Here is a 25,437-nt window from a genome sequence, read left to right as displayed (position 1 = left end):
GTGTGAGTGGTGGTTCTGGCTTGCTAAGTGGATACTTGAGCTTTCGTTCCCATTTATGAGCTTCCTAGGTTCATAAAACGGACAGACCAAAGAAGTCTGCCCGTAGTATGTTTATTTTTCAGAGTAGTCTAGCATATGTTTCTCAAGAATGGTCTGCAAATCTCTTGCATCAGAATCACCAGAGAAATTTGTTTAAACAGAGATTAAAGGGATATATGTCAGATTTACTGATTCAAAAACTCTGGTAGTTGGGAACCCAGGAATATTCATTTTAAAACTTAAACCAAGTGATTCTTACGCTCAACAAAGTGTGCAGGAATTGGCCCCGTGATCTTGGCTTTTTAATCACACCATGCCTCAGTTTCTCCCTTCTGCACAAAAAAACAAGAGTTCCTGGATATCTTGCGAGTTAGTACTCTTCTGCCTAGCCGGATTCAGAGACATAGCCGCTAAGAGGTGACTCAGGGCTCCCCTGAGCTCCCCTCATTCCTGGTGAATTGTAAATTCAATCGGAGAAGAGAGAAAGAGATTTCCGATACTTAAAGACTACCCTCTGGATCCTAGAGATTTTGCCCGTACAACCGTGTATCAGATTTCAGGGCGCGTTCGGCTAATAATGTTTCCGGCCAGCCGCCGTCGTTCGTCTAGTGACGCAACAAGGCGTACTCTCTGGCCCTTGTCACTCGACTACCAAGATGGCTGCCCCCAAGAGCTGTGCTCTATGGAGCTATTGCGGCCGTGGGTGGTCGCGGGCGATGCGGGGCTGCCAGCTCCTCGGGCTTCGTAGCTCTTGGCCCGGGGCCCCACTAAGTGCTCGGCTCTTGTCCCAAGAGAAGCAGGCAACGGAAACGCACTTCGGGTTTGAGACTGTGCCGGAAGAGGAGAAGGGGGGCAAAGGTGAAAGGGGCGAGAGGGCGGATGGAGGGATCTGACCGTCCACGGTCTGGTTTCTTCTGGCCAGTTAGGGTTGATTTAACATCCAATTCCAGTGTTGTTGTCTGTGCAGTTCTGATTTCTTTTGTGTGTGTGTGTGTGTGACGGAATTTCGCTCTTGTTGCCCAGGCTGGAGTGCAGTGGCGCGATTTTGGCTCACTGCAACCTCCGCCTCCCGGGTTCAAGCGATTCTCCTGCCTCAGCCTCCCAAGTAGCTGGGATTACAGGCGCCCGCCACCACGCCCGGCTAACTTTTTTGTATTCTTGCTAGAGATGGGGTTTCACGAGGCTGGTCTCGAACTCCTGACCTCAGGTGATTCACCCACCTCGGCCTCCCAAAATGCTGGGATTACAGGCGAGAGCCACCTCGCCCAGCCAGATGCCCCCTTTTTAAAAGCAGAATGATGATGACTAAATCCCATCAACTGAGCGTTTGTGATGTGCCAGACAACGTACAGACATTATTTTCAATTCTCATTTTCAACATTCCAGTAGTGGGTATTGTTATTACCATATTACACGTAAGGAAATTGAGACTTAAAGGTTAAGCAAGAAGTTGCCCGGTTGGAACATATCTAGTAAGTGGCGGAACCAGTATTCAAACCCAGTTTAATCTGAGTCTGAAGCCCACGTTCTTTACCTCTAGAGAAAAATAGGTTTTTTTGTTTTGTTTTTGTATTTATTTATTTATTTATTTATTTTGAGACGGAGTTTCTCTCTCGTTGCCCAGGCTGGAGTGCAATGGAACAGTCTTGGCTCACTGCACCTCAGCCTCCTGGGTTCAAATGATTCTCCTGCCTCAGCCTCCCGAGTAGCTGGGATTACAGGCATGCGCCACTATGCCCGACGAATTTTGTATTTTTAGTAGAGACGGGGTTTCTCCATGTTGGTCAGGCTGGTCTCGAACAGATGATCCAGCCGCCTTGACCTACCAAAGTGCTGGGATTACAGGCATGAGCCACCACCCCCAGCCTGTTAAGAAAGAAAGAAAGGAAGGAAGGAGAGAAGCTATCTTCTGTGTGCCTCAGCTTCCAAATTTGCCAAGTAGGACTAATAGTAACCCTTCTGTGAGTTCTTGTGAGTATCAGAATACTTGATATATGAAAGCACTTTAAACAGTCCCTGGCACTTAGTAATTGTTCAATAATGTTGAGCAGTTTCTTTTTGTCAGCACTGTGCCACAGGCATAGGAAAGGAAAAGGAGTGTTTTTAAACTCTAGTAGTACTATTTATAATGATGAAGGAATTGGCCCATTTTACAGAGATATAAGGTGAGGCTCTGAGAGGTTTCTTTACTGAGTCACCCAGGAAATAAGAGAAAGTGCCCACAGTGGAATTTCCCATCCCCTTAAAGTCTACCCACCTCAACCTTGCTATTACATAGCGCCACTTTAACACTTTGAATGTCAAATTCAAATTATTATTTGTTTCACATGACTGAATGCCCAGAAAGCCAGGACAGTGGTTCATTCATTCCTATTTCCTCAGTGCTTGATGCCCATTAGGAGCTTGATAACTGCTTATGGAATGAAATAAGTGGAGCCAAGTACAATAATACCAACCACTTCATTTTATTTTATTTTTTACTTTTAAGACTAGTCAAGTGCAGTAGCAAAGCACTTACTAAGGTCCTGAAACTTTCTAAAATACTTCACATTAATTCTTATAAATAAAACTGTAGGATAAGATCTATTAGCCCAGTTTTTTTTCGAGATGGAGTCTCGCTCTATTGCCCAGGCTGGAGTCCAGTGGTTTGATCTTGGCTCACTGTAACCTCTACCTCCCAGGTTCAAGTGATTCTCCTGTCTCAGCCTCTCAAGTAGCTGGGATTATAGGTGTCTGCCACTGGGCCCTGTTTTTGTATTTTTAGTAGAGACGGTATTTCTTTTTTTTTTTTTTTGAGACGGGGTCTTGCTCTGTCGCCCAGGCTGGAGTGCAGTGGTGCCATCTCAGCTCACTGCAAACTCCGACTCCAGGCTTCACGCCATTCTCCTGCCTCAGCCTCCCGAGTAGCTGGGGCTACAGGCGCCTGCCATCACGCCTAGCTACTTTTTTGTATTTTTTTTTTAGTAGAGACAGGGTTTCACCGTGTTAGCCAGGATGGTCTCGATCTCCTGACCTCGTGATCCACCCGCCTCGGCCTTCCAAAGTGCTGGGATTACAGGCGTGAGCCACCGCGCCCACCATAGCCCAATTTTATAAGTAAATAAAATGTGAGGCCGGGCACAGTAACTCACACCTGTAATCCCAGCACTTTGGAAGGCCGAGGCAGGTGGATCATCTGAGGTCGGGAGTTCCAGACCAGCCTGACCAACATGGAGAAATCCCTGTCTCTACTGAAAATACAAAATTAGCCTGGCATGGTGGTGCATGCCTGTATTCCCAGCTACTCGGGAGGCTGGAGTAGGGGAATCCCTTGAACCTGGGAAGGGGAAGTTTTGGTGAGCCCACATTGTGCCATTGCACTACAGCCTGGGCAACAACAGCGAAACTCCTCTCAAAGAAAAAAAGAAAGAAAGAAAAAGAAAATGTGAAACAAATACATTAAATCACTTGCCCAAGATTCTGCTAATAAGTGGCAGAGCTGAGATTTGAATTCAGGTGGGTTACTTCCAAAGTGTATGCTCTTACCCAGTAATTAGTAACGATAATAATAATGCCTAACTTGTGCTTTGTGCTTTACAATGTATAATCAACATTTTGTACAGTGGCAAGTAGGGAAGAAGTTAACTGCTGAACTAAATATGAACTCCAGATTGGGGACTGAGATTGCAGTGCAGACAGTCCTCGCTTTGCACAGTAATGCATGACTGAAAATGTGCAAGCTGAAGTCATACACAATGACCTTAATCAATGGGAAAAATTACAATTGTTTTATGACCTTTAAAAATTATCAACGATCAAAAACCCTGTCAGTTATAAATGTATAGTGAAATGAAAAAATATATACCAAAGTTGATATTTATTTATGGCCAGGTGCGATCTTTCACACCTGTAATTCCAGCACTCTGAGAGGCCGAGGTAGGCAGATCACTTGAAGTCAAGAGTTTGAGACCAGCCTGGCCAGCATGGTGAAACCTCATCTCTACTAAAAATACAAAAAAGGCCGGGCGCGGTGGCTCAAGCCTGTAATCCCAGCACTTTGGGAGGCCGAGACAGGCGGATCACGAGGTCAGGAGATCGAGACCATCCTGGCTAACACGGTGAAACCCCGTCTCTACTAAAAAGTACAAAAAACTAGCCGGGCGAGGTAGCGGGCGCCTGTAGTCCCAGCTACTCCGGAGGCTGAGGCAGGAGAATGGCGTAAACCCGGGAGGCGGAGCTTGCGGTAAGCAGAGATCCGGCCACTGCACTCCAGCCTGGGTGACAGAGCCAGACTCCGTCTCAAAAAAAAAAAAATTAGCCAAGTGAGGTGGCGCACGCCTGTAATCACAGCTAATTGGGAGGTTGAGGCAGGCGAATTGCTTGAACCGGGGAGGTGGAGGTTGTAGTGAGCCGAGATTGTGCCACTGCACTCTAGCCTGGGCGACAGAGTGAGACTGTCTCAAAAAAAGAAAAAAAAATTCTAATAAAAAATTAGAAACCGGGAGAATTAAATTCTTTTTATTTCCTTGTAAAAAATTTCCCAAGAGTAGTTTGAGCACTGTTTGCCACCTTCTTTTTTTTTTTTTTTTTTTTTTTTTTTTTTTTTTTGAGGCGGAGTTTCACTCTGTCGCCCAGGCTGGAGTGCAGTGGCCGGATCTCAGCTCACTGCAACCTCCGCCTCCCGGGTTCACGCCATTCTCCTGCCTCAGCCTCCCGAGTAGCTGGGACTACAGGCGCCCGCCACCTCGCCCGGCTAGATTTTTGTATTTTTTAGTAGAGACGGGGTTTCACCGGGTTAGCCAGGATGGTCTCGATCTCCTGACCTCGTGATCCGCCCGTCTCGGCCTCCCAAAGTGCTGGGATTACAGGCTTGAGCCACCGCGCCCGGCCGTTTGCCACCTTCTTGTCATATGAAATAGCTTTTTTTTTTTTTTTTTTTTTTTTTTTTTTGAGTCTCGCTCTGTCACCCAGGCTGGAGTGCAGTGGCCAGATCTCAGCTCACTGCAAGCTCCGCCTCCCGGGTTCACGCCATTCTCCTGCCTCAGCCTCCCGAGTAGCTGGGACTACAGGCGCCCGCCACCTCGCCCGGCTACTTTTTTGTATTTTTTAGTAGAGACGGGGTTTCACCGTGTTAGCCAGGATGGTCTCGATCTCCTGACCTCGTGATCCGCCCGTCTCGGCCTCCCAAAGTGCTGGGATTACAGGCTTGAGCCACCGCGCCCGGCCTCCCTCTTTCATTTATCCAGTTATGCCACATGGGTTTTTTCACTGAAAGATAAGGAGGCGATACAAGTACATGCTTTGCTGTCTGTGAACTGAGTAACTGGTGCAGTAACCAGTCACCTAAAGTCTGAAGTGCATGATTGGTTGCTGATCAGCTGTATATGTTATTTACATAGTGATTTGTAGACTAAAGAATATACTTTCTGTAATTACTCACATTTAATATACCATTGTACTTGAATCGTGGTGTTGGGGGACTGGTGTTATTTAGCTAAACCACAGTAACTGAAATTCATGCATATTAGAACATGCAAAGCCAGGACTATTTTTTTTATTTATTTTTGAGACGAGGTCTCACTATGCTGCCCAGGCTGGAGTGCAATGGCTATTCACAGGCACAATCATAGCACACTGCAGCCTTGAACTCCTGGGTTCAAGCAGTCCTCTCATTAGCTCCCCGAGTAGCTGGCACTCCAGGTGTGTGCCACCATGCCAGCAAGGACTATTTATACTGAGTGGGGTTAGCCTTAGTGTCCCCCAGATACCCCAAAAGACACTCAAAAGTAAAGAGCAGCCTGGGCGTGGTGGCTCACTCCTGTAATCCCAGCACTTTGGGAGACTGAGGTGGGCGGATCATGAGGTCAGGAGTTTGAGACCAGCTGGCCAACATGGTGAAACCCCATCTGTACTAAAAATAAAAAATTAGATGGGCATGTTGGCAAGGGCCTGTAATTGCAGCTACTCGGGAGGCTGAGGCAGGAGAATCACTTGAACCCGGGAGAAGGAGGTTGCAGTGAGCTGAGATTGTGCCACTGTACTCCATTCTGGGCGACAGAGCAAGACTCAGTCCCCCCAAAAAATTTAAAAAAAAAGGAAAGAGTGCACTTGGAAATCCGAAGGTTGAGAATAGACATTGAAGATTGAGTTAAAGGCGGGCTCTGTAGTCTGATTCAGCAGAAGAGTGTCATGTTTTGGATCCTGTGCAGCACATTTCATCTGAGGAACTCAAAGCATCTCCTCTTCATTATCCAATTCAGCCTTCTGGCAGGGAGGTAGGGAGCTGGCACTGATATAATCATCTTACGGGCAGAGAAACTGAGGTGAAAAACAGGTAACTTTAAGGCCGGGCGCGGTGGCTCACGCCTGTAATCCCAGCACTTTGGGAGTCCGAGGCGGGCAAATCACGAGGTCAGGAGATCAAGACCATCCTGGCTAACACAGTGAAAACCCGTCTCTACTAAAAATACAAAAAATTAGCTGGGCGTGGTGGCAGGTGCCTGTAGTCCTAGCTACTCGGGAGGCTGAGGCAGGAGAATGGCATGAACCCGGAAGGCGGAGCTTGCAGTGAGCCGAGATAGCGCCACTGCACTCCAGCCTGGGCGACAGAGCGAGACTCAGTCTCAAATTAAAAAAAAAAAAAATTAACTTTAAAGGGAAATGCTTCTGAGAGTCTTGGATAGTAGACTTTCTCTCTTTAGCTATCCCAGATTCCACAGTCTGTGTTGATCCTATGGAGAAGACTCATGAGAGCCCTCTAAATTGTGACTTAGCCCTGATTCACAGCTTGGCATCTGGCTAGGTACCCACCAAATTGTACCTGAGGTTCTTCTCAGTGATAAGGCAGACATGAGCCAAGGTCTTTCCATCCATTAATCACGCATCTTTCATCTTTATTTTGAAACAGAGTCTCTCTCTGTCACCCAGGCTGGAATGCAGTGGTCCAATTTCAGCTCACTGTAACCTCTACCTCCCAGGTTCAAGTGATTCTCCTGCCACAGCCACCCGAGTAGCTGGGATTACAGGTGTGTGCCACCACGCCCAGCTAGTTTTTGTGTTTTTACTAGAGACAGGGTTTTGCCATGTTGGCCAGGCTGGTCTTAAACTCCTGTCCTCAAGTGAATCACCCCCCTCGGCCTCTCAAAGTGCTGGAATTCCAGGCAAGAGCCACCGTGCTCTATATGCATCTTTCTAATGGATCTTGTCTTTTATTACAATAACCATGAGAAAAATTCCGATTTCTCCCACCCTATCCTTTAAGAAATAGAAACGTCTTATTTAGTACCAAGTATATGTATGGCATTATTACAAAGTAGTAGTCCTAAGTAATGATAATTAAGACAGCAGAAAAGAGGTTGATTTCTCTCATGAAATACATTTAAGCCTCTTATTAAAGAGGTAATGTGATGCCATCCATGACTTAGGAGCAGCAGCAGGGAGCAGGCTGCAGAGAGGACCAGGGCAGACATGCCCAAGTCGAAGAACCACACCACACACAACCAGTCCCGAAAATGGCACAGAAATGGTATCAAGAAACCCCGATCACAAAGATATGAATCCCTTTTTTTTTATTTTATTTTTTTGAGGTGGAGTCTCGCTCTGTTGCCCAGGCTGGAGTGCAATGGCGCGGTCGTGGCTCACTGCAACCTTCGCCTCCCAGCTTCAACCAGTTCTCCTGCCTCAGCCTCCCTAGTAGCTGGGATTATAGGTGCCCACCACCACGCCCGGCTAATTTTTGTATTTTTAGTAGAGATGAGATTTCACCATGTTGGCCAGTCTGGTCTTGAACCGTTGACCTCATGATGCGCCCACCTCAGCCTCCCAAAGTGCTGGGATTACAGGCGTGAGCCACCACGCCTGGCCAGATAAGAATCTCTTAAGGAGGTGGACCCCAAGTTCCTGAGGAACATGCGCTTTGCCAAGAAGCACGACAAGAAGGACCTAAAAAAGATGCAGGCCAACAGTGCCGAGGCCGTGAGTGCACGTGCCGAGGCTATCAAGGCCCTTGTAAAGCTCAAAGAGGTTAAGCCCAATATCCCAAAGGGTGTCAGCCGCAAGCTTGATCCACTTGCTTACATTGCCCACCCCTAGCTTGGGAAGCGTGCTTGTGCCTGCATTGCCAAGGGGGTCAGGCTGTGTCGGTCAAAGGCCAAGGCCAAAGAACAAACCAAGGCCCAGGCTGCAACTCCAGCCTCAGTTCCAGCTGAGGCTCCCAAAGGTGCCCAGAACCCTACAAAGGTGTCAGAATAGATATCTCTGTCTGCCAATGTGAGGACAGAAGGACTGGTGCGACGCCCCTGGACTGCCGTCTGCATGGGGCTGGGGTCCTCCTGTGCTATTTGTACAAATAAATCTGAGGCAGGAAAAATAAATAAATCTATAATAAAGAGGTAATGTTAAGGTGTAGATTTGGGCATCAAGCATTACGACTTAGTTTCACCTTGCAAAGACAGGTCATTTCAGGGGAAAAAAGCTTCCTCCTTTTTTGTTAAGGATTTTTCTAAGTGAATACTGTTAATAGCACTATTGTGTGTGTTTCTCCCATGTCAGTCTATCAGGTGTTTGAAAGTGTGGCTAAGAAGTATGATGTGATGAATGATATGATGAGTCTTGGTATCCATCGTGTTTGGAAGGATTTGCTGCTCTGGAAGATGTGCCCGCTTCCTGGGACCCAGCTGCTTGATGTTGCTGGAGGCACAGGTAATGTCGAGTTTGGTATCCTTCACTACCATTGAGCATGTTTTACAGAAATTTGTAATCTCGACTCACTGCAGCCTCTGCCTCCCAAGTTCAAGCAGTTCTCTGCCTCAGCTTCCTATAGTGAGCTAGCTCACCTAACACTAGGCTGAAGATGGTAATTGAAAATCAGCATACTTATAGCTTCTAAGAAAGGCATGCACTTATCTTTTTGACTGAATATCATTCAAAAACGTAGAATGACAGTTTTGTGCCTGTCATGGTTTTGTAATCTCAGCTCACTGTAACCTCTGCCTCCCGAGTTCAAGCAATTCTCTGCCTCAGCCTCCTGAGTAGCTGGGATTACAGACATGCGCCACCATGCCTGGCTAATTTTTGTATTGTTAGTAGAGACAGGGTTCCACCATCTTGATCAGACTGGTCTTGAACTCCTGACCTCGTGATACATGTGCCTTGGCCTCCCAAAGTGCTGGAATTAAAGGTGTGAGCAACTGTGCCTAGCTGCCTGTCACATTTCTAAAATACACAGATTGGCTTTTCCTCTCTTTTCCCCTTTTCCTCTTTTTTAGGGGATGGGGGAAGCCTTTTATTACTTTATATAAGTTTTCGAGGCTGCCTTTTCTGCTTGATTTACTGTCGCATCGGATATCAAAAGTTTGTGCACAGTCTGTGTTACTACTTGTACACTGAGCATTTGGAGAGAAAAATGTCATGGTTTTACACAATGCATCTTGGTGATGTCATTGTACATGTTAAATTACATTAGAGACTGGATGTGGCGGCTCACACCTATAATCCTAGCACTTTGGGAGGCCGAGGCAGGCAGATCACCTGAGGTTAGGAGTTCAAGACCAGTCTGGCCAACATGATGAAACCCTGTCTCTACTAAAAATACAAAAATTTGTCGGGCGATAGCCGGGCGCAGTGGCTCACACCTGTAATCCCAGCACTTTGGGAGCTCGAGGCGGTTGGATCACGAGGTCAAGAGATCGAGACGATCCTGGCCAACAGGGTGAAACCCCTTCTCTACTAAAAATACAAAAATTGGCCAGGCGTGGTGGCATGCACCTGTAATCCCAGCTACTCAGGAGTCTGAGGCAGGATAATTGGTTTAACTTGGGAGGTGGAGGTTGCAGTGAGCTGGGATCGTGCTACTGCACTCTAGCCTGGGAACAGAATGAGCCTCTGTCTCAGAAAAAAAAAAAAAAAGATATAAAAAATGACTGGAGAATACCTAATTGGTTAGACATATGGGAGAAACAAGGATATATTTCTTGGAAATAGTGTAAGAAAAACAAAGGCAAGGAAACAGCTTTTTTTTTTTTTTTTTTGGAAATGGTCTCGCACCTTTGCCCCGGCTGGAGTGTAGTGGCGTCATCTCAGCTTACTGCAACCTCCACCCTCCAGGGCTCAAGTAATCTTCCCATCTCAGCCTCCCAAATAGCTAGGAATACAGGCATGTGTCCCACACCTGGCTAAATTTTGTAATTTTTCCCATAGATACTGGGTTTCACCATGTTACCGAGGCTGGTCTCAAAACTCTGAGCTCAAGCAATCTGCCTACCTGAGCCTCCTGAAGCCTGAAGTGCTGGGGTCACAGGCATGAACCACCGAGCCCCGCCAGAAACACCGTTATAAGAAAGGAAATATAGGGCCAGGCACAATGGCCCATGCCTGTAATCCCAGCACTTTGGGAGGCCGAGGCAGGTGGATCACCTGACAGGTCAAGAGTTCAAGACCCACCTGACCAACATGATGAAACCCTATCTCTACTAAAAATACAAAATTAGCCAGGTTCGGTGGCACATGCCTGTGATCCCAGCTACTTGGGAGGCTGAGGCAGTAGAATCACTTGAACCTGGGAGGCAGAGGTTGCGGTGAGCTGAGATGGCGCCATTGCACTCCAGCCTGGGCAACAAGAGCAGAAACTCCGTCTCAAAAAAAAAAAGAAAAAATATAGAAAAGAGAGAAAAAAGAAAGGAAATAGGATTCTAGAAAGCACTGGATTTGTCCTGAACAATATTTACTAGGTCACGGTGTTATAAGCACTTGATTTTCAGTTTTTATTTTAGTTAATTTTTTTTTTTTTTTTTGAGATGGAGTTTTGCTTTTGTCACCCAGGCTGGAGTGCAATGGCGCTATCTCAGCTCACTGCAACCTCCGTTTCCCAGATTCAAGTGATTCTCCTGCCCCAGCCTCCCGAGTAGCTGGGCTTACAGGCGCCTGCCATCACGCCTGGCTAATTTTTGTATTTTTAGTAGAGACGAGGTTTCGCCATGTTGGCCAGGCTGGTCTCAGGCTCCTGACCTCAGGTGATCCACCAGTCTCAACCTCCCAAAGTGCTGAGATTGCAGGCATAAGCCCGGCCTAATTTTTTCAATTAAAAAAAAAAAGTTAGTGTTGAAATGAGTTCACACACTCAGCTATGATTGTGCCTCTGCACTCCAGTCAGGGTGATGGAGTGAGACCTTGTCTCTAACAAAAAGAAGAAAAGACTTGGCTTTCAACCACACTGAGTCCAGTTAGCTAACGCAGGTACTCCTGTGCCTCTGTTACCCCTTTGGGTTTTAGGAAATGCTGTTTCTTCCTTTTTTATTTTTGTTTTAGTCTGCATCTTTCCTCCTGTTGGCTTCCCACAGGTGACATTGCATTCCGGTTCCTTAATTATGTTCAGTCCCAGCATCAGAGTAAACAGAAGAGGCAGTTAAGGGCCCAACAAAATTTATCCTGGGAAGAAATTACCAAAAAGTACCAGAATGAAGAAGATTCCTTGGGCGGGTCTCGTGTCGTGGTGTGTGACATCAACAAGGAGATGCTAAAGGTTGGAAAGCAGAAAGCCTTGGCTCAAGGATACAGAGCTGGTGAGTCCTGCAGAAGGCAGACACGGGAAGTGTTTGTATCTTTATAGAATAAGGTGGAGTGTGTAAAATATTGAAATGCTTTATCTTTTGGCTTTCAGAAATTTATAGATGGGAAGGTTGAAGATGATTTGCCTGGCTGAATCTAGTTTGTATGCTGTTATATGCATTATTCATGCATAGCAGCCCATTGAGTGAGCTTACCCAGCCCTATGTGACTGGGATCACTAGATCCCAAATAAGTCAAGAATCTTGCCCAAGTCACACAACTTCTCAGTGGCACATCCCAAATTGGAGTTGAATCTTCGGATCTCAGCTCTCAGACCCTGAGACAGAAGTTTTGCTGTAATTTCCCAGCAGCTTCAGGGTGACCTCGTTGTATCATTCCCATTCTTGAACCATTCCATTCTCCTGTCCATGCTAGGATAGTTTGATTGCTGTGCAACTGGACCTCTCATCTCCTGTAAAGAAGGAACTTTTGGCTGGACCCATGGCTTATGCCCATAATCTCAGAACTTTGGGAGGCCAAGATGGGAGGATTACTTGAGCCCAAGAGTTCCAGGCTACAGTGAGCTGTGATTGCACCTCTGTACCCCAGTCTGAGTGACAGAGCGAGACCTTGTCTCTAAAGAAATTTAAAAAATAAAAGAAATAACTTGCCCTTCAGCCACAAAGAGTACAGTTAGCTAGCAGCCTCCTCCTGTTAGTGTCTGCTTCAGCTTCCAAGGGAGGCCAGGCTCTTTTGTGGCAGCCCCCAGCCAATGACTGAACACTGTGGGACTAGTAGGGCCTGGATATTTTCCAGGCAGGACTCTTTAACAGCCAGCCTTTGTTCCAGAGGTCCCTATTGGGTAGGCTGAGGCTTTGTCAGATCTGCATTAAGGTCTAAAGGCTTTTCTTGCTCAGTCTTTCTTCCTCTCCCTTTGTCTTCTCTGTGTTTCCCCTGCCACACACAAAAAAACTATTACACTCCATGGTCCATCTCAGCATCTGTTTCTCAGAGGACCCAAATGATACGCTCAAAGAAACACTTGTGAACAGTGCTCCTCAAACTTCCCTACCATGGTAAATACGAACAGCAGATAGGGAAATGACTGCGTGCATATCTCTGTGAGACTACTGCAAACTCAAAATGGATGATTTGTGTACTAGCTTAAAAATGTAAATTTTGGGAGCAAGGTGGCTCATGCCTGTAATCCCAGCAGTTTGGAAGGCCGAGGCTGAAGGATCGCTTGAAGCCAGGAGTTCAAGACCAGCCTAGGCAACATAGTGAGGCTCTGTCTCTACAAAAAATTTAAGTTAGCCAAGTGTGGTGGTACACACCTGTAGTAGCAGCTATTTGAGAGGCTGAAGCAGGAGGATCACTTGAGCCCAGGAGGTCGAGACGGCAGTGAGCCATGATCATGCCACTGCACTCCAGCCTGGGCAACAGAGTGAGACCCTGTCTCAAAAAAAGCAAATTTAGCCAGGCGTGGTGGCTCACGCCTATAATCCCAGCACTTTGGGAGGCTGAGGGGGTCAGATCACCTGAGATCCAGAGTTCGAGACCAGCCTGACCAATGTGGAGAAACCCTGTCTCTACTAAAAATACAAAATTAGCTGGGTGTGGTGGCGCATGCCTGTAATTCCAGCTATTTGGGAAGCTGAGGCAGGAGAATCGCTTGAACCTGGAAGGCGGAGGTTGTGGTGAGCGAGATCGTGCCATTGTACTCCAGCCTGGGCAACAAGAGAGAAACTCCATCCTGGCAACTGCACCTTGTTGGCCCAGTTTTTTTTTTTTTTTTTTTCTGAGACAAGAGTCTCGCCCTGTTGCCCAGGATGGCGTACAGTGGCATGGTCTCGGGTCACTATAACCTCTGCCTCCCGGGTTCAAGCAATTCTTGTGCCTCAGCCTCCCGAGTAGCTGGGATTACAGCTGCATATCACCACAGCCAGCAATTTTTTTGTATTTTAAGTAGAGATGGGGTTTCACTATGTTGGCCAGGCTGGTCTCGAACTCTTGGCTTCGTGTGATCCGCCTACCCCTGCCTCCCAAAGTGTTGGGATCACAGGTGTGAGCCACCACACCCGGCCCAGCTTTTCAGAGCCGCTGCTCTGCCCTCTTCCATGCTGGCCAGGGACCACAGATGGCCACTGTAAGGGGCAGTGGTGTACAACAAAGAACGTCCCTCAGGTCAGCATCAGCATTTCTCTCCTTCTCCTCCCCCACCATGAGTGTCTATGTGTCTATGGTTATTTTAGCTTAAATCTTCCTCCTCTTCCTCCTCCCACCCCCAGAAGGAGCTGCCTAGACGAACTGCAGCCCACTTGGCCCCCAAGCTGAAGGGCTCCTTTGTTGACCATCAATACTGGTCAGAAGGCAGACAGTCACTAGTGTTTTTAGACAAAGGCACTATGTCTCCTTACTCCTACTGACAAACATGCTTCCCTACTCTCTGGTACTCAGCCGTAAAGAATGGAAAACAAGGATATTGAAATGATAGGCAGTGTTCCATTTCTGGAATCATCTCTTCCATTGCATAGCCTGCCCTTCGAGCTCTCCTAAGCACCAAGACAAACGCATCTGTGTAGGAATTATTAAGTGCCCCATAGTACAGTTTTATCTTTCCTCTTTGTTTTGTCAATCTCCAATAATCATACCTTTGCAAAAACATCACGAAAAGTAGAAACTAAGTAGGAGGACCCTAGAAATTATTTAATAAATGTGATAGTTAATGTGTGGTTGGGGGCGGTGGCTTACGCCTGTAATCCCAACCCTTTGGGAGGCGGAGGCAGGGAGATCACCTGAGGTCAAAAGTTCGAGACCAGCCTGGCCAAAGTGGTGAAACCCCGTCTCTACTAAAAATACAAAAATTAGCCAGGCATGGTGGTGCACTCCTGTAATCCCAGCTACTCAGGAGGCTGAGGCATGAGAACCTCTTGAACCCAGGAGGTAGAGGTTGCAGTGAGCTAAGATCACACCACTGCACTCCAGACTGAGTGACAGAGCAAGGCTCTGTCTCAAAAAAAAAAAGTTAATGTGTCACTTAACTACTTTTTTTAATGTATAGCATGGTTATATGTTTTATTTATATTTTTTATGTAGCACTTTCCTTCCCACATGGAAGACCTTAGGGGCAGGAGCTTTAAAATATATGTATATTTGACTGGGTGCCGTGGCTCACACCTGTTATCCCAGCACTTTGGGAGGCCGAGGTGGATGGATCACGTGAGGTCAGGAGTTCGAGAACAGCCTGGCCAACATGGTGAAACCCCGTCTCTACTAAAAAAAAAAAAAAAATTAGGCAGGTGAGTAGCTAGGATTATAGATGTATGCTACCACACTTGGCTAATTTTTGTATTTTTAGTGGAGATAGGGTTTAGCCATGTTGGCCAGGCTGTTCTCAAACTCTTGGCCTCAAGTGGTCTACCCTCCTTGGCCTCCCAAAGTGCTGGGATTACAGGCGTGGGTTATCACGCCTGGCTTGAAAAAGTGTTAAGAAGAAAGTAAATATTAACCATAATTCAAACATTCAGAGATACCCCTCAATATGGTAATGTTTCCTTCCTTTTTCCTAATCATTCCCTTTTTATAAAGTTGAGAACATCCTATATATACCATTTATTTATTTTATTTTATTTTATTTCATTTTATTTTATTTTATTTATTTTTTTTGAGACAGAGTCCTGCTGTGTCTCCCAGGCTAGAGTGCAGTGGTGCGATCTTGGCTCACGGCAACCTCCGCCTCCCGGTTCAAGTGATTCCCCTGCCTCAGCCTCCCAAGTAGCTGGGATTACAGGCGCCCTCCACCATACCCAGCTAATTTTTGTATTTTCAGTGGAGACGGGGTTTCACCATCTTGGCCAGGCTGGTTTCAAACTCCTGACCTCATGATCCACCTACCTCGACCTCCCAAAGTGCTGGGATTACAGGCATGAGCCACCGCACCTGGCCTACAAATTAGTAATCCTGCTTTAATTTACTATTATATCAAAAGATTTTTCCATGTCATTAGAAATTCTTTGAAATAATTATTTTTTATGCTATTCTTCCATATGGATGTTTCATGATTCACATAACCAATTCACATAACCAATAACCAATTGGTAATTCTTTTTTTCCCCAGTGTTTTGCATGTATCACAACTTTGTGACGTTCTTATTTGTAATTTTTGCATGGATTTATTCGTTTACTGACTATATAACCTTAGTCAACTGTTTAAACTCTAATAACTAGTTCATACTACGAGGTGATATACTGTAGCCGTTGAAAACATAGGCTCTGGATTCCAGTCCATCTGTTTGACCTTGGGCAAGCAACCTTCTTCTTTTTGCTTTTTATTTTTTCGAGATATGGTCTTGCTGTGTTACCCAGGCTGGTATTGGACTCCTGAGCTCAAGCTCTCCTCCCGCCTCAGCCTCCTGAGTCTCTGGGATTACAGGTGCATGCCACCATGCTCAGCTCAGACTTTAACCTTTCTGATGTTCACTTTGCTGACCTGAAACATGAGGGTAATGGTAGTAACTCTCTCACAGAGTTGGTATGAGGATGTACTAAGATAATCTAGATGTACGTAAAATAACACAGACCCTGCCACTTGATAAGGGCCCTCTAAGCAGTAGTTGTGATGTAATGTCAATGTCCTTTCCCTAAAAATCAAATCACTGGGTCAAAAGGTATACTTTTTTTTTTTTTTTTTTTTTTTGAGATGGAGTCTCACTCTGTCACCCAGGCTGGAGTACGGTGGCGCGATCTCAGCTCACTGCAACCTCCGCCTCCCGGATTCAAGCAATTCTCCTGCCTCAGCCTTCCCAGTAGCTGGGACTATAGGTGCATGCCACCACGTCCGGCTAATTTTTTGTATTTTTAGTAGAGACGGGGTTTCACCACGTTTTGATCTCCTGACCTCGTGATCCGGCCACCTCGGCTTCCCAAAGTGCTGAGATTACAGGCATGAGCCACTGCACCTGGCCAGATATACTTATTTATTTATTTATTTTTTCTTTTTTTGAGACGGAATCTCACTGTGTCACCTAGGTTGGAGTGTGGTGGCATAATCTCAGCTTACTGCATCCTCCACCTCCTGGGTTCAAGCAATTCTCCTGCCTCAGCCTCCCGATTAGCTGGGATTACAGGCATGCGCCACCAAGCCCAGATAATTTTTTTGTATTTTTGGTAGACACGGGGGTTTCACCATATTGGCCAGGCTGGTCTCGAACTCCTGACCTTGCAATCCACCCACCTCGGCCTCCCAAAGTGCTGGAATTACAGGCGTGAGCCACCACGCCCAGCCCTTACTTATTTTTAAGGCCCTTGTTAGATGCTGCTAATTTGCTTTCCAGAAAGGTTATTTTCATTTACCTTCCTCTATAGAGTCTTCTTTTTGTATTTTACATCCAATTTGCTGTAGGTTGTATAATGTTAAAGTCCAGTCAGGATCCTTGGAGGACACAGCCACCCTGATGGGGCCTCTGGTGATCTCTGAATTCATGACCTGGCCTCAGACCTGGACATGCTGATGCTCTGATTCCAATAAAACCAGTAAAACTATGCTAAATTCTGTACTTAGAGTAACTCAGTTAATACTTTTAGTAACCCTATAAAGTAGGCACTAGTTTTTAACTCCATTTTACAGATGAGGAAACTGAGACAAAGTAGTTTATTCAAGAATACACAGGCCAGGCACAGTGGCTCACATCTGTCATTCCAGCACTTTGGGAGGCCGAGGCAGGAGGATTGCTTGAGCCCAGGAGTTTGAGGATGCAGTGAGCTGTGATTGTGCCACTGTCCTCCAACCTGGGTGAGAAAGCAAGACCTCTCATGTCTAAAAAAAAAATAATAATAACTGATTAAAAATATAAAAGGAAAAATATGAATATATAAGGAATATGGTGAAGCTGGTATTAGAATCCAGGCAGCCTAACCCCCAGGACCTGGGCTTTCAAGCACAGTGCTCTACATGAAATGAATTCACTGGGTGCGGGAAAACAGCTACCCACACTGAGACCTGGAACTCATTTTCTCTTCCAGGACTTGCATGGGTATTAGGAGACGCTGAAGAGCTGCCCTTTGATGATGACAAGTTTGATATTTACACCATTGCCTTTGGGATCCGGAATGTCACACACATTGATCAGGTATGAATGGCTGCATCCTCAGCTTGTATGACTCTCAGGAAATTACCTCAGTTGTAGAGCTACAGTGAGTGAGGAAAGAAGAGTTTTATTTTTTGAGATGGGGTCTTGCTATTTTGCCCAGGCTGGTCTCAAACTCCTGGGCTCAAGCAGTCCTTCCACATCTGCCTCCCAAGTAGCTGGGATTACAGGCACCCACCACCACACCCAGGGAGAGATTTTTTTTTATCTTAAAAAAAATAATGTTTAAGGGCTCAGCGCTTGAGTGGAATGCCTGTTTGAAGTTTAGGGTCCTCAATCCTTTAAGTTGACAAATTTTCTAGTCACAAAATTTAAAAAGACTAAAACCACAGAACTGATCTCCATAGAAGTTTGTCTTACTTGGATTGGTATTCACATCTTTGGGATTTGGTCTTGCTCTGGCCTTTGTGTGTTTCCTTATACTTGTGAAGCTGCTTGACCCTGTGAATTTGCAGAAGATCAGAGACATTTCAGAGGCTGACAAAGATAAAGGCCCTCAAACACTGTTTTGACAAAAGATAGCTGGATTCATGGCTTTTCTGCTGGAAGTGGGGAGCATTCCTTAATCTGATGGAGCTCCTCTTTGTTCATACCTTATTTTTTATTTTTATTTTTTGTAGAGATGGGGTTTCGCCATGTTGCCCAGGTTGATCTCGAACTCCTGAGCTCAAGTGATCCTCTCATCTCAGCCTCCCAAAATGCTGGGATTACAGGCTTGAGCCACCATGCCTGGCCTTTATTCCTACTTTAACATTGTGTTCAAAACACTTGAAGACCATGTGCAAGGCAAAGAGTTTCATTTTGGTAACATAGTCTCTGGTTGCGTGGGTCCTCTGGTTAAGTGGTAAGTTCTTTATGGAGTTTTTTTTTTGTTTTTTTTTTTTTTTTTTTTTTTTTTTGAGACAGAGTCTTGCTCTGTCGCCCAGGCTGGAGTGCAGTGGCCGGATCTCAGCTCACTGCAAGCTCCGCCTCCCGGGTTCTCGCCATTCTCCTGCCTCAGCCTCCCGAGTAGCTGGGACTACAGGCGCCCGCCACCACGCCCGGCTAGTTTTTTTTGTATTTTTTAGTAGAGACGGGGTTTCACCGGGTTAGCCAGGATGGTTTCGATCTCCTGACCTCGTGATCCGCCCGTCTCGGCCTCCCAAAGTGCTGGGATTACAGGCTTGAGCCACCGCGCCCGGCCCTTTATGGAGTTTTATCAGCTTGGTTTGCATCACCTTTCCTATGTCAGTAGCCAGTTTATTATTTCATTGAATTAAAACTTTTTTTTTTTTTTTTTTGAAACAGAGTCTTGCTCTGTTGCCAGGCTGGAGTGCAGTGGCGTGATCTTGGCTCACTGCAACCTCTGTCTCCCGGGTTCAAGCGATTCTCCTGCCTCAGCCTCCCGGGTAGCTAGGACTATAGGCGTGTGCCACCACGCCCAGCTGATTTTTGTATTTTTCAGTAGAGAGGGGGTTTCACTGTGTTGGCCAGAATGGTCTCCATCTCTTGATCTCGTGGTCCTCCCGCCTCAGCCTCCCAAAGTGCTGGGATTACAGGCGTAAGCCACTGAACGTGGGGAAATAAATTTTTTTAATAGGTTCAAAGTTCAAAAAGTACAAAAGGGTATATGTGACAATCTCCCTCCCATCCTTGCCTCCTCTCGCATGCAGTGCTTCTCCCTTCAGACAGTCACCAGCTTCTTGTGTATCTTTGCCAAGATGTTTTGTGAATTGGTTATGATTCACATGACCAATAACTAATTGATATTTCTTTTTTTCCTATGTTTTTCATATAGCACAACTTTGTGACATCCTTATTTGTAATTTTTTGCATGGATTCATTGATTTGTTTACTGAGTAACCTTAGACAAGTGTTTACGATGTTTTGTGCCAAGGTGTACTATTTTCTTTCTTCTTTTTTTTTTTGAAACGGACTCTTACTCTGTCACCCAGGCTGGAGTGCGATAATGCGATCTCGGCTCACTGCAGCCAGGTGAGTTCAACCTCAACTGGTCTTGAACTCTTTGGAGGCCTCCAGGCTGGCCTCCCAACTCTTTGTGAGGCTGAGGTGGGCGGATCACGAGATCAGGAGATCAAGACCATTCTGGCCAACATGGTGAACCCCGTGTCTACTAAAAATACAAAAATTAGCTAGGTGTGGCAGCGTGAACCTGTAGTTCCAGCTACTTGGGAGGCTGAGGCAGGAAAATCCCTTGAACCCAGGAGGCGAAGGCTGCAGTGAGCCGAGATCACACCACTGCACTCCAGCCTGGATGACAGAGTGAGACTCCATCTCAAAAATAGATAGATAGATAGATAGATAGATAGATAGATAGATAGATAGATAGATAGAATAAAAGTAAAAAAGTATTTCTTGGAGATTTTTGCTTGTAAGTACATAAAGAGCGCTGGCTCTTTTTTTTTTTTTTTGAGACGGAGTCTCGCTCTGTCACCCAGGCTGGAGTGCAGTGGCCGGATCTCAGCTCACTGCAAGCTCCGCCTCCCAGGCTCATGCCATTCTCCTGCCTCAGCCTCCCGAGTAGCTGGGACTACAGGCGCCCGCCACCTCGCCCGGCTAGTTTTTTGTATTTTTTAGTAGAGACGGGGTTTCACCGGGTTAGCCAGGATGGTCTCGATCTCTTGACCTTGTGATCCGCCCGTCTCGGCCTCCCAAAGTGCTGGGATTACAGGCTTGAGCCACCGCGCCCGGCCTAGCTCTTTTAAAAATAGTTGAATAGAGGCCAGGCGTGGTGACTCACCTGTAATCCCAGCACTTTGGGAGGCCAAGGCGGGCGGATCATGAGGTCAGGAGTTTGAGACCAGCCTGGCCAACGTGGCGAAACCCTGTCTGTACTACAAATACAAAAATTAGCCAGGCATGGTGGTGGGCACCTATAATCCCAGCTACTTGGGAGGCTGAGACAGGAGAATTGCTTGAACCTGGGAGGCAGAGGTTGCAGTGATCCGAGATTGTGCCACTGCACTCCAGCCTGGGCGACAGAGCAAGACTCAGTCTCAAAAAAAAAGAAGAAAAATAGAATGCATCCCAATGAATTGAGCAGAAGACATTGGCTTTATAGACACAGAAAGACTGAAGAAAGCTGAAAAACAAAGAAGAAAGAGTGCAGGTTGCAGTGAGCTGAGATCACGCCACTACACTCCAGCCTGGATGGCAGAGTGAGACTTTGTCTCAAAATAAATAAATAAATAATGGATAGGGCCACTTGTGGTGGCTCTTGCCTATAATCCCAGCACTTTGGGAGGCTGAGGTAAGAGGATTACCTGAGCCCAGGAGTCAGAGACCAGCCTGGGCTTCATAGTGAGAGCCCATCTCAATCAATCAATCAATCAATCAATAACTGATTGGCCAGGTTCAGTGGCACGTGCCTGTAGTCCCAGCTACATGGGAGGCTGATGCAGGAGGACTGCTCGAGCCCAGGAGGTCAAGGCCATAGTGTACCATGATCACACCTGAGAATAGCCACTGAACTCCAAGCTGGGCAACATAACAGTGAGACTCTGTCTCTAAAAAATAAAAATAAAAAACAAATTAGTTTATATCAGGCTACTTCAGGCTACCTTTTTTTGTGTAAGGATTAAAGCAGAAGGAGCTTCATTATCATGTGATTTATAAATTTAAACAGGAGCCCTGGCGCGGTGGCTCACGCCTGCAATCCCAGCACTTTGGGAGGCCGAGGTGGGCAGATCACGAGGTCAGGAGATCGAGACCATCCTGGCTAACATGGTGAAACCCCGTTTCTACTAAAAACAAAAAAAATTAGCCGGGTGTGGTGGCACGCACCTGTAGTCCCGGCTACCCAGGAGGCTGAGGCAGGAGAATCGCTTGAACCAAGGAGGTGGAGGTTGCAATGACCCGAGATCGTGCCGCTGCACTCCAGCCTGGGCGACAGAGCAAGACTCCGTCTCAAAAAAAAAAAAAAATTTTTAAACAGGAGTGTTGGAGAAATTGACTGTATCTCTTTCTCCTGATCTCTCAGGTCAGCTGACAACTTAGTTTGGGTTTGGTGACGTGGAACTATGGAGTCACAAGTTGGGTGACTCCATCTTGATGCTTAGTCTGGTCTGTTGGAACCTAGTGCAGAAACAGTCCAAAACAATGGCTTCCTATACTTTTTATTTAAAAGTGAATAACCAGTCAGGCACAGTGGCTCACACCTGTAATCTTAGCACCTTGTGAGGCTGAGGTGGGTGGATCACTTTAGGCCAGGAGTTTGAGACTGGCCTGGCCAACATGGTGAAACCCTGTCTCTACTAAAAATACAAAATTAGTTGGGCATGGTGGTGCATGCGTGTAATCCCAGCTACTTGAGAGTCTGAGGCAAGATAATCGCTTGAACCTGGGAGGTGGAGGTTGCAGTGAGCCGAGATTGTGCCGTTGCACTGCAGCCTGGGCAACAAGAGCGAAACTCCATCTCAAAAAAACAAACAAATAGGCTGGGCACGGTGGCTCACGCCTGTAATCCCAGCACTTTGGGAGGCTGAGGCGGGAGGGCCACCTAAGGTCGGGAGTTCGAGACCAGCCTGACCATCATGGAGAAACCCTGTCTCTACTAAAAATACAAAATTAGCCAGGGGTGGTGGCACACACCTGTAATCCTAGCTACTTGGGAGGCTGAGGCAGGAAAATCACTTCAACCCAGGAGGCAAAGGTTGTGGTGAGCCGAGATTGTGCCATTGCCCTCCAGCCTGGGCAACAAGAGCAAAACTCCATCTCAAAAACAAACAAAAACTTAGTGGGGCGTGGTGGCAGGCACCTGTAGTTCAGCTACTTGGGAAGCTGAGGCTGGAGAATCACTTGAACCTGGGAGGCAGAGGTTGCAGTGAGCTGAGATCACACCACTGCACTCCAGTCTGGGCAACAGAGCAAGACTCCATCGCAAAAAAAATAATAAATAAAAGTGAATAACCCACATACATGTCATTTCCATAGTAGAAGCATCTCTGTAAGATAGATTCCTTGAAGTAAAATTGCTTTATCAGAGAGGATATCCATTGTGATTTTGATAGGTAACTCTAAACTTACCCTTCATGCAGTTGTACCAATCTGTAGTCAGTTTAGATTACCCCAACTAACTTTGTCTAGTCACTGACAGCAGAATGCCTATAGCATTTGGGATACGTAGGGTTATTGCTGCTGCTACAGCTTCCCAAGTGAAAATAAACAAGAGGTTTGTGGGCCATGATAACTTTTGTAATGCCTATAGAAGCTAAAGCTGTCTTGGCCTTATGGAATTGAGTGAGGTCTACTGAGGAGTGTGTCCTGTTGTTCCTTGTCTTGCTCAGGCACTCCAGGAAGCCCATCGGGTGCTGAAACCAGGAGGACGGTTTCTCTGTCTGGAATTTAGCCAAGTGAACAATCCCCTCATATCCAGGTTGGCATTGTTAATAGGGCTTTATCTTCGTTGTATAGCCAAGGTTTCCTACCCTGAAATGGACTGAGAATAGCCAGTAAGCTATAAGCATGAACTTTGCAGTTCAGAGTACCAGAGGTCAGCCAGTTCTGAATTATAGTACCTAGGCCACAAGAGTCTCAAACCAGATCCAAGTTGGCTTACATATGTGTATTAAGAAATTGACGGCCGGGCGCGGTGGCTCAAGCCTGTAATCCCAGCACTTTGGGAGGCCGAGACGGGCAGATCACAAGGTCAGGAGATCGAGACCATCCTGGCTAACACGGTGAAACCCCGTCTCTACTAAAAAAAAATACAAAAACCTAGCCGGGTGAGGTGGCGGGCATCTGTAGTCCCAGCTACTCGGGAGGCTGAGGCAGGAGAATGGCGTGAACCCGGGAGGCGGAGCTTGCAGTGAGCTGAGATCCAGCCACTGCACTCCAGTCTGGGCGACAAAGCGAGACTCCGTCTCAAAAAAAAAAAAAAAAAAAAGAAATTGACTTAGAAGCCCCTATTTAAAAATCAGGAAATGGCTGGTCCAATGGTAGTGGGTTATCAGAACTTATTAGTGGCACTAATGTTGCTGTTCAACGCCCCACTGCTAAATTTGACTGACTTAAAAAAAAATCAGGAAATTTGGGCCAAGTGCAGTGGCTCATGCTTGTAATCTCAGCACTTTGGGAGGCTGAGGCGGGAGGATCACTTGAGGCCAGGATTTCAAGACCAGCCTGGGCAACACAGTGAGACCCTATCTCTAAAAAAAAAAAAAATTTAATCAGGAAATTTTACATAAAAATCTGAATTTCCAGCTTCACTTGAGAAATCAGATACATGGCAGCCCTCGGTAGGCCCATATCCCCACATGCCACAGGGAGGGCTGAGTAGTATCTGTCTCTTCTCCACTTTATCATACTTCCTAACTGTACCTGTCAGCACTTCTACTGGTCTTGTACCTGACCCACTTAATTCAGGTTCTTGCTTGATGCCTGTAGGCATTTGAGTTTGTGACCCCAGGTTTAGTCCTTCTTTCTTCTTATCTAGGGAAGAAGTGAGGGGCATGTTCTAATCTTCATCTTTTACCTTTTTGTTTGCTTAGGCTTTATGATCTATATAGCTTCCAGGTCATTCCTGTCCTGGGAGAGGTCATCGCTGGAGACTGGAAGTCCTATCAGTACCTTGTAGAGAGTATCCGAAGGTTTCCGTCTCAGGTATAAAACTTCTATAGCTTTAAACAAAGGCCCTACAGTGAAATCCAGGCTACTCTGACTGTATCATCGTTCCTTGTGTTTTAGGAAGAGTTCAAAGAGATGATAGAAGATGCAGGCTTTCACAAGGTGACCTATGAAAGTCTAACATCAGGCATTGTGGCCATCCATTCTGGCTTCAAACTTTAATTCGTTTCCTGTCATGGAGCATGAACCAGTCACATCCTGTTGAAAGCCTGGAACTGAAGGATAATCTGGCAAATGAGACAGCAGGAGAGCATCTCCTCTTAAGGATACGTGCCATGGACTCATGTTTGAATCGAACAGTCTTAAAGTGGAAGAACAAATTCTTGTCACTTTTTTACAGCTTTCTTTGGAGCTGCTTCAGTCCGTCTCCCAGAGGCATTTGGTCTGTATTTTTGCTCGACTGCTAATTTCTCTTGGCTGTAGGGTGTGTGGTTAAGGTACAACCAGCACTAAAGCTCAGTTTTGAAGTGAGTGTATTCATAGCTTCCCTGCTGGTGCTGCCTTCCAGAGGGATAATAGATCATTTGAACCCAATGACGATTTTTCACCAGAAAACTTAATTGTACCTGAATCAATCTTTCAGCCTAGGACTAAGTCTAGGCCCAGGTCAGAGTACTAATGATCATGAGAATTGTGTGCTGAACCAGTAAACGAGTTTACCTTTTGATAGTACTTGTCATTTTTTCTTGAAGGGGGTAAGGAAAATATATTTTTCTTTTTCTTTTTTTTTTTTTTTCCCGAGACGGAGTCTTCTTCTGTCACCCAGGCTGGAGTGCAGTGGCGCAGTCTCTGCTCACTGCAACCTCCACCTTGCGAGTTCAAGCAATTCTCCTGCCTCAGCCTCCCAAGTAGCTGGGATTACAGGTGCGTGCCACCACACCCAGCTACATTTTTTTGTATTTTTAGTAGAGATGGGGTTTCACCATGTTGGCCGTGCCCGGCCAGAAAATATATTTTTCATCGTTCTTTCAGTCCTCTTCCATAAAAAGCTACTGTGTGGGTTGGGTGCAGTGGCTCACGCCTATAATCCCAGCACTTTCATAGGCCGAGGTGGGTGGATCACAAAGTCAGGAGTTTGAAACGAGCCTGGCCTGTATAGTGACAT

The 25,437-nt window shown here is 46.2% G+C and overlaps 1 protein-coding gene and 1 pseudogene across 2 annotated transcripts; both read left to right on the top strand.

Moving 5' to 3' along the window:
- The first annotated feature begins 659 nt into the window (after nt 1-659).
- On the top strand, nt 660-24,999 carry COQ5 (coenzyme Q5, methyltransferase). 2 transcript variants are annotated; one of them, XM_008004947.1, is made up of 7 exons: nt 660-897; nt 8,569-8,718; nt 11,355-11,576; nt 17,584-17,690; nt 22,994-23,082; nt 24,197-24,308; nt 24,393-24,999. In XM_008004947.1, exons 1-7 carry the CDS (start codon nt 696-698, stop codon nt 24,492-24,494), a joined length of 984 nt encoding a protein of 327 aa, XP_008003138.1. In that variant the 5' UTR covers nt 660-695; the 3' UTR covers nt 24,495-24,999. The 2 variants fall into 2 exon arrangements, with proteins under 2 accessions (XP_008003138.1, XP_008003139.1); XM_008004948.3 differs by lacking the exon at nt 8,569-8,718.
- LOC103239256 (large ribosomal subunit protein eL29-like) lies at nt 7,371-8,371 on the top strand (annotated as a pseudogene).
- Nucleotides 25,000-25,437: the final 438 nt, after the last annotated feature.

The sequence above is a fragment of the Chlorocebus sabaeus genome, chromosome 11, assembly GCF_047675955.1.
Source record: "Chlorocebus sabaeus isolate Y175 chromosome 11, mChlSab1.0.hap1, whole genome shotgun sequence".
Classification (NCBI taxonomy): Eukaryota; Metazoa; Chordata; class Mammalia; order Primates; family Cercopithecidae; genus Chlorocebus; species Chlorocebus sabaeus.
This window is presented reverse-complemented; position numbering and strand designations above follow the sequence as displayed.

What these genes read in the sequence shown, in the direction of transcription:
- COQ5 (XM_008004947.1), top strand. Translation starts at nt 696, where the DNA reads ATGGCTGCCCCCAAGAGCTGTGCTCTATGGAGCTATTGCGGCCGTGGG. An exon ending in TGATGTTGCTGGAGGCACAG is followed by an intron (nt 8,719 to 11,354) that starts GTAATGTCGAGT and finishes GGCTTCCCACAG; the next exon opens with GTGACATTGCATTCCGGTTC. An exon ending in ATGTCACACACATTGATCAG is followed by an intron (nt 17,691 to 22,993) that starts GTATGAATGGCT and finishes TGTCTTGCTCAG; the next exon opens with GCACTCCAGGAAGCCCATCG.